Source organism: Corylus avellana, chromosome ca5 (assembly GCF_901000735.1).
Source record: "Corylus avellana chromosome ca5, CavTom2PMs-1.0".
NCBI lineage: Eukaryota > Viridiplantae > Streptophyta > Magnoliopsida > Fagales > Betulaceae > Corylus > Corylus avellana.
Genome location: NC_081545.1, coordinates 4,208,875 through 4,218,472, shown reverse-complemented (window position 1 = coordinate 4,218,472; position 9,598 = coordinate 4,208,875). Strand labels below are relative to the sequence as shown.

At 35.8% G+C, this 9,598-nt stretch overlaps 1 protein-coding gene across 1 annotated transcript; it reads right to left on the bottom strand.

The window, feature by feature from the left end:
- Positions 1-8,895: 8,895 nt before the first annotated feature.
- On the bottom strand, positions 8,896-9,591 carry LOC132181583 (uncharacterized). The gene has a single exon (XM_059594832.1). The coding sequence runs from the start codon at positions 9,589-9,591 to the stop codon at positions 8,896-8,898; it is 696 nt and encodes a 231-aa protein (XP_059450815.1).
- Between the last annotated feature and the right edge of the window lie 7 nt (positions 9,592-9,598).

The window sequence follows — 9,598 nt, the reverse complement described above, 5'->3', positions numbered from 1 at the left end:
CAGTAAGTGAAATCCACAGCCATGAGCAGTTTTACTCCTTGTCCCGTTTTGAAAAATGGAACTCATAACTACATATGTTCCCAGTATATTTTTAAAGAAAACAGAAAGCAAATAAAATATATTTTCATTAATAAAATTTATGATAGTCTTTATCTCATACTAGGGCCCATGTATACTGTTACCCCCATATACTAGGGTTGCGCGGTCCTTGCGACCTGGGATGAGATACTGTGGCCGCAGCCCCGTCCCCTGGCCAGCCGATTAACTCTGGGTGCACTCAGCATGGCAAAAAAATAAAACTATGATGGAACCACCTTCTGGCAAAGCCTCCTTCAGCGGTTGCGCCTCCATCCTTAGCATCGGTACCGAGCTTTTCTCTTGTTTCTCTTGGGCCAAAAATACACTCCTCCCTACATGTGCCCTCATTTTATAACATTCTTTTCTCATTGCTTGTACTTTTCTAGGGCAACATGTAGGAAGGTTTATGATCATTGTCTCAAAATTTTCTTTATAAACATCACTATTTTCACAATATTTCTTTTTCTCAAACTTGTCATGCATATAGCAAAATTCCATAATATAAACAAAATAATCATTTGCAATTGAAAACAAAATTGCATAAATATCATGACATGATATGTAACATCCCCAGCCCGTTAAGGCTGAGTTTGCCACTTTTCTTCTTTTACAACAAAAGTTCTTGCAAAGATCTATAAGGTCTATCAGAGTACTTGATTTTAAAGGATACGAAAAATGTATAAAACATTATTCAAGAGATTTTATTACAAGCGAAATTAGAAAACATTAAACTTTAGTTGCGGAATATCATATCATTACAATAACTTATATGGAAAGACTTTGAAAATTAATAATTATTCCCACCCCATTCCGGCCTCCTATTCCAGCATCCTTTCTACCTGAAAACAAGAAATAAAACTGAATGAGCCCAAAGGGGGCCCAGCAAGTAAAATCCACAATCATAAATAGTTTTACTCCTTGTTCTCAGTTTTGAAAATCGTTTTCACAAATAAATATACATCCAGCCATAATAATATATGTACGTACGGTTGCATCTCCCGTAACATATACATACTATTACATCTAGTAATATATCATCGTTGTAAATCATCTTTATAAATCATCATCATAATGCATCATTATAAATAATCTTTGTAAATCATCTTAGCATATCTTCGTTGAAAATATAGTATCATTTTCTCATAATAAGGCCCATGTACACTATTACCCCTGTGCACGAGGGTTGCAGGTCCTTGTGACCATGGCACTGAACTGTGGCCTCAGCCATGCCCGACCGTCAATTAACTCTTTTTCTTGGTGCACTCAACGGTCTGTTGATGGAATACCACCTTCTGGCATAGCCTCCTTCAGTGGTTTCGCCTCCATCAGAGTATCGGTACCGAACTCTTCTCATTCTTACTTATCTTGGGGCCAAAAATACTCTCCTCCATACATGTGTCCTCATTTCATAAACATTTATCTCATCTCTTGTACTTTTCTTTGTACTTCTTTTGATGCATCTTAGGGCAACATGTAGGAGGGTTTATCATCATTTTTTTCTTTCTTATAATCATCATCATTTCTCAACTTTCTTTTCTCAAATTGAAAACCTTTTCAAATATAAACTTGATGTACTTAGAAAGCGTTTAAATAAATAGAAACTTTCTAGATAATTCTTTTAGAAATCCTTCATGCATGCAACATAACTTCATAATACATAAATAAAATAATCATTTACAATTTACTAAAGAATGAATAAATAGCATGACATGAAGTAATTTTAGAAGGGGTAGTGAATTTACTTACCTCTAGACTGAAGCTAAAGTGGTATGAAGGAATCTAGTTGCTCCAATATGACTAACACCACTAGTATATCTTTTGAAACTAATTTCTAAAGTCCGCTATCTCTTGTGTTCTTTCTTTCTTGTAGCGCTTGGTCTCGCCCTTTCTCTCTCTGTTCTGAGTAAACACTCTTAGAAAGAAGAATGACCGAGTAAAAAGCGGAAGAAGGAAGAATATATGCAAGAGATGGGAGAGGAGATGAGTGGTGAAAATTGTGAAGGAGAAGAGCTCTATTTATAGGAGAAAATCAAATACTATTCTACCTTCAATTTACAATTATACCCTCATTTTACTATTTCACCAACCCTATACTATTTCACCAACCCTATACTATTCTACCAACCCTATACTATTTCACCAACCCTATACTATTCTACCTTCTTATTCTACCATCCTTATACCTACCATTTACTATCCTATTATTTCACCAATTACCATTCTCTAATTACCACTCTCATAAATTTCCCAAGAATTAAAATCCTTAGCTACACTGGATATTAAAATAACATCATTATCAAAATAATCTATTTAAATAGCTTTGAAAATTCTGGGACACTACAATCTTCCCTCCTTATTAGAATTTCGTCCTCGAAATTAAAACCTATAATATTATCGTCCAATCTTCAAGTTGAGGGATTCAGATTTAAAATATTCCTTTTAATCCTTCGTCAAAGCCTACTCTCTTTTATCATATTGAAATGTTATCTCCTTCTACTAGGAGTAAATCTTATTCACAGTCTAAAGTCTTGATTTCTGCAATCATTCATCAATTCACACTAAAATCTTACCTCAAAATCTTTTCCATTGTTTCTTTCCAACCTCAATAACAACAATCGAGTTATTCATCAACAGTCTACAATCAAGGTTTAAACATCAAATTAATAAATCATGTGATCAATAGTTTATACCTCCAAACATCATAGTCCTCATTTGAAGCCTGCAATAATTTTCTCGATCTAATTTAATCAATTTATCAAAAAGGTGTAAAAAAAATCATTCCTGCCTATATTCTCCTTAGTATCTCAGTATTCCAAATCATGCATACGAAATTTTAATATGATGCTCTAATAATTATTAACTTCTCACCATCATAAACCTGTAAAAGTAAATAGCACCAACATTCAAACATCATTACATGAATATACCTCAGGAGTGACATCATAATTCGATTCATTCTAAATACACAACCGTTTCTATTTTCTCATCCCAACTTTGTGTTGATGCTACAATATCAGCGAAAATCTTTCAGTACTACATCTTTACTTGATAAATCATAACTCAACAATAGAAGCTCGTAATTATGATTTCAACTCAAACGAAATACACGATTACATCAAATGTAAGATTCTCATCCATTCTTGACTAATACATATTGTGCTTGCTGCGTTCTAGAGATGAAAGTGATAAGCAAGCAAAGTAGGATATGGGTAAGTTTCCAGGCTGGAAGTTCCAAAGTACACATGCTATAATTTCTCTCCCTTGGGTCTTGCAAGGTCAAGAAGAGAAAGAGAGAAAGATAGTCCTGTTGCTTTCTAGAAATGAAGATTTGAAAAGTATTTCAGGACATAGCATGTATGTGAGACTTTCAAAATACCCACATCGGATGCTCTCTCTCTTCTGTCATTTACGAAGACTGAGAAGGAAAGAGAGATATTTAGCCTGAGAAGCATGATCAAGGATAATCTTGCTTCATCAGGACATGATCAACGATAATCTTGCTTCAATGGTTTACTACTGAGAGTATAAGGAGTTGGGTTTGTGAATCAAATCGTGAGGCTGCATTTTTCTCTTGAGGATACGCTCAACTAGGAGGAAAAGTCGAGCTTTCATTGTATGGAAGGTCATTAGAAGATTTCAGGTGAAGGAGTATGATCAGAAGGCATGCGTTGCAATGGAGAAAGAGGTGTGAATTTATATGAAGGGTTTCTGGATAATGAACGAGCGCGTGGTGCGCGTTGGCATGACAATTCATTCAGTTGCCCACGCATGGTATTTGAAGTCGTTGATTGAACAGTGGGTTTGAAAAATGAGCTCAGTCGAATTTATGACAGGAGAAAAGATCCTACTTCCACGGGATCTTTTGACAAAATTTCCATCGCGGCCCGAGGTCGCCTAACGCTTTGTTGTTTACTGTTTATTTCACTTGAAGTAAAAAAATTTCTTTAAGGCTACTCGTTTGCTGCTTCCAGAAACTTCACAAAAATTTCTTCAGTTCCTAACGCTTAGTCTCTTCTCAGTACTTCATCTCTCCCAATTTCTTCGTATTCTCAACTATTTTTTCCTTACTCTCCTAAATATGGGAGCATCATCATCATCCGTTAACAACCTCGATTTGAATGTTGCTCCTGCAGCACAACCCATTGTTATGCCTGACGTGCAACCGGAGGTGCCTGTTGTTCCCCCTGAAGTGGCTGCTATTCATCCCGTCGTACCTGTTACACACCCTAATGAACCTGCTGCATATCCTAACGTATGGCAGCCAACTTTTGTCTTTGACAATCGTCCTATCACTATTCGCGATTCTGTCATGCTCCATGATTCTACTGCTGTAGCAGTGGCCAAAGGTTTCGTAATTCCACGAGATCAAACGTTCTTAGCTGATAGGTCGGATACTGATGCCATTAATAATTCATTGGCATTCAGTATCCAAGGTGCTGCTTCAGTTTCTGACATGGCACAACGTTTGAGTGCCAGAAATGTTGAGCTGAAAGTCTCAAGAAACCAAATCGGGGTCTTACAGCGACTGCTCAAATACTACAAACGAAACCACGTGGATTTGAAGCAGGAGAATACTCAGCTGAAAAAGATGATGTTATCTTACGCAGAATACTTGGGACCAAAGATGCTAGAAATGGAGAAGAATACCGAACGTCTCCAGCGACAGCACGAAAAACTCCGGGTCGATGTTCAGGGGTGTTGCAAGTCTCTCCGCACACGCTCTAGTCAGGTACCTCATTAGAAATAAATATTCTCTTTGATAATTCAATTATATAAATATACGATTCTGCTCATACTAGGTTTTCTCTATGCAGAAATAATTTTCCTGGAGCAGCTCTGAGGAATCATCTGCTCATCATTACCACGTGTCTCTTTATGCAACAAATTCCCTTCTTTCTTTTTTTTTTTTTTTTTATGGACACTGGTATGTAATATTATAAGGAGCTTGTTCTCCAAACATTTCTTTTCGTAATCATTTAGTACTCATTCAATATTCTTTATATAATCATCATGTCATTATAATAACTTCCTTTAAACAAACAATCTGTTTAACAAGTTAATCACTCAATAAAACATCTAAGTATGCACCATCACATGTTATCAACCTCTAAAATACTTTAATATCATTGAACATATATCTTATAAGAGAAATTTAGATCATGTCACTATATTATATCACTGTATTATATTGTCTTTCAACTCTTACCTTTATGCTTCAATTTACCTCAAGAATAATAATCCATTATCTTTACTTAGTAAAAGAAAATTATATCAAAGCTTTGGCATGTAACTAAAATTTCTCATAATTTCATATCCACTAATGCCTCAAAATTTAAATATTATCCACAACCTAGGAGCACTAATTCATCCTCAAAACTTTAAGCATCACTTCAATATAATTTACCTCGATTACAGAAAACCTAGCACCTCAAATTCGAAGAATCACCTCAAAGATTTCGTGAATTGTACCTTAAAGTCATCACAATCATTTGAAAATATCAAAATCCTTAAACCACAACTTTATATCTCAAAATATCTTATAGATTCTAGGGTATACCTTATTTGCATTTATCCCTGCAATACTTAGGCATTCACTTCATGCCACTACGTAATCCTTATTCATCAATCCATATATTATAACATCAATCATAGTATCATTATTGTCATCGATCAAACCTTAGCCATTACCAAAAACTCATATAAACTCTTATATCATTAATTCAGTTCAAGAATCATTTCACAACCGACATCCATAAGACCATTCGTTACTAAGTCACTTACACCATTTGTGTCACAACCTAAATCAATAAAACCATTTTGTCACCAAATTAATTTCACAAATTAGCTCGCAACCTAAATCTATAAAATCATCATACGATTTTTAAATCATGATCAATAATCTTTTCTAAATCCTCGAGACACCTTAAAATATACCCTTATCAATCGATACTCTAGAAAACTGCCGCAAATCCAAATAGGCAGATACTGTAGATCACAACCTATCTATAAATAAAAATTCATCTTCGTCATTAACATGATCACAATAATAAAATCCTCCAAATTAATCACACTAAGATGATTTTTGGTTTTTTTTTTTTTTTTTTAACAAAAAAAATTAACCATTAGAAAAAATGCTCATGCATCATTTATTAGAGACCACACAACAATGCACACTCTACTTGACCGGAATGTGGCTTCTCATTAACCCCCCAAATTTTTTTTTTTTTGTTTTTTTTTTTTTTGAAAAGTCTGCCAGAACCTTATAACCTTTGCTTTGATACCAAAATTGTAACATCCCCAGCCCGTTAAGGCTGAGTTTGCCACTTTTCTTCTTTTTCAACAAAAATTCTTGCAAAGATCTATAAGGTCTATCAGAGTACTTGATTTTAAAAGATACAATAAATGCGTAAAACATTTTTTTCAAGAGATTTTATTACAAGCGGAATTAGAAAACATTAGATTTTAGTTGCGGAATATCATATCATTACAATAACTTATATGAAAAGACTTTGAAAATTAATAATTATTCCCACCCCATTCCGGCCTCCTATTCCAGCATCCTTTCTACCTGAAAACAAGAAATAAAACTGAATGAGCCCAAAGGGGCCCAGCAAGTAAAATCCACAACCATAAATAGTTTTACTCCTTGTTCTCAGTTTTGAAAATCGTTTTCACAAATAAATATACATCCAGCCATAATAATATATGTACGTACGGTTGCATCTCCCGTAACATATACATACTATTACATCTAGTAATAGATCATCGTTGTAAATCATCTTTATAAATCATCATCATAATGCATCATTATAAATAATCTTTGTAAATCATCTTAGCATATCTTCGTTGAAAATATAGTATCATTTTCTCATAATAAGGCCCATGTACACTATTACCCATGTGTACGAGGGTTGCGGGTCCTTGTGACCATGGCACTGAACTGTGGCCTCAGCCATGCCCGACCGTTAATTAACTCTTTTCTTGGTGCACTCAACGGTCATGTTGATGGAATACCACCTTCTGGCATAGCCTCCTTCAGTGGTTTCGCCTCCATCCGAGTATCGGTACCGAACTCTTTTTCATTCTTACTTATCTTGGGGCCAAAAATACTCTCCTCCATACATGTGCCCTCATTTCATAAACATTTATCTCATCTCTTGTACTTTTCTTTGTACTTCTTTTGATGCATCTTAGGGCAACATGTAGGAGGGTTTATCATCATTTTTCTTTCTTATAATCATCATCATTTCTCAACTTTCTTTTCTCAAAATGGAAACCTTTTCAAATATAAACTTGTTGTACTTAGAAAGCGTTTAAATAAATAGAAACTTTCTAGATAATTCTTTTAGAAATCCTTCATGCATGCAACATAACTTCATAATACATAAATAAAATAATCATTTACAATTTACTAAAGAATGAATAAATAGCATGACATGAAGTAATTTTAGAAGGGGTAGTGAATTTACTTACCTCTAGACTGAAGCTAAAAGTGGTATGAAGGAATCTAGTTGCTCCAATATGACTAACACCACTAGTATATCTTTTGAAACTACTTTCTAAAGTCCGCTATCTCTTGTGTTCTTTCTTTCTTGTAGCGCTTGGTCTCGCCCTTTCTCTCTCTGTTCTGAGTAAACACTCTTAGAAAGAAGAAAGACCGAGTAAAAAGCGGAAGAAGGAAGAATATATGCAAGAGATGGGAGAGGAGATTAGTGGTGAAAATTGTGAAGGAGAAGAGCTCTATTTATAGGAGAAAATCAAACACTATTCTACCTTCAATTTACAATTATACCCTCATTTTACTATTTCACCAACCCTATACTATTTCACCAACCCTATACTATTTCACCAACCTTATACTATTCTACCTACCCTATACTATTCTACCTACCCTATACTATTCTACCTTCTTATTCTACCATCCTTATACCTACCATTTACTATCTTATTATTTCACCAATTACCATTCTCTAATTACCACTCTCATAAATTTTCCAAGAATTAAAATCCTTAGCTACAATGGATATTAAAATAACATCATTATCAAAATAATCTATTTAAATAGCTTTGAAAATTCTGGGACACTACAACAATAACCTTTAAGCTGTAATTTATAAGTCTTTCGATAGAGTAACCTTTGTTCCCCGTTCGCCTTGGGATGATTTCTTATTTTTGTCCAAAGTTTTCTCCTTGTTTCCTTGTTTTTTACTGGGTTGTCTTCCGTTAATTGTTTTTACCCAAGGTTTTCTCCTTGTTGCCGAAAATGTGTCTTCTTGTTTTTTGACCAGGTTGTCTCCCGTTAATTGTTTTTACCCAAGGTTTTCTCCTTGTTGCCGAGAATGAATCTTCTTGTTTTTTGACCAGGTTGTCTCCCGTTAATTGTTTTTGCCCAAGGTTATCTCCTTGTCCTTGTTTTAGAGGGTTGTCTCCCTATTCTTATTTTTGCCCAAGGTTTTCTCATTGTCCTCGTTTTTGCCCAAGGTTTTCTCTTTGTCCTCGTTTTTGCCCAAAGTTTTCTCCTTGTCTCCGGGAATGAACCTTTACGCCCCTTTCACCTAGAGGTAGCTCCTTGTTTTTGTCTAAGGTTTTCTCCTTATCCTGTCTACCAAAGAGTAATTGTCAAAGGGGGTCCTCGGGGGACCGAGGACACTCCGATGCTTAAATCAACATTACTCTTTATTTAAATCAAATTTATTATTGAAAGACAGTAAAATAATAAAAGCATAAATAAACCAAACTCTGGGCGTACTACTAATAGTACTTCTTCAAATGCTCCGCGTTCCTTCTTGCTATTTCTTGTCACTACTACACCCAATCCTAGAAGTAGTCTTCCTTGTTTTTATCTTCTTTTTGTCTCGAATGTCTCGTGCTATCTATCGCCTCTAGAACATCAGCCTCATTGATGAACTCTTGTACCTTGCTCATCAATTCCTGTAGATTGCTCGGTGGTATTCGCGCCATCTTCCTCATCACCGGCTCTTTGGTCAAGAGCCCATGATAAATTGCCGAGTATATCAGGTCATCTGAAGGTTCTTCAATTTCTGTCTTCTCTAGGTTGAACCGAGTTATAAATTGCTTCAGGGTTTCATCACTGTGTTGCTTCAGAGTTAGCAAATAAGACGGTGGTTTCTTCCGGATCCGTGAAGTCATAAACTGAGTTAAGAATACCCGGCCTAGATCCTCAAATTTGTCGACTGAGCCCGGGGGCAGCTTCCTGAACCAGTTCTGGGCAATTCCTGATAAAGTGAGGGGAAAGGCCCTACAAGCCACCTCGTCTGGGATGCCAAGGAGGTGCACATGTGACCGAAAATCTTTCAAGTGTTTGATTGGATCTCCGACACCCTTATAACTCATCATAGGAGGGGTCTTGAATTTTTCAGGCAACCGGTATTCCTCCACCCGCAGGGAAAAAGGTGAACCGGTTCCCTGCAACATCTTGTCCACAAAGGTGTCCTTCCCTTTATTCTTCCGCTCCATCTCCAGGTTGATGAACCTCTTGTCAAACTCTGCCATCCTCCTG

Coding starts and splice junctions, on each gene's coding strand:
- LOC132181583 (XM_059594832.1), bottom strand. CDS start 9,591: ATGGCAGAGTTTGACAAGAGGTTCATCAACCTGGAGATGGAGCGGAAG.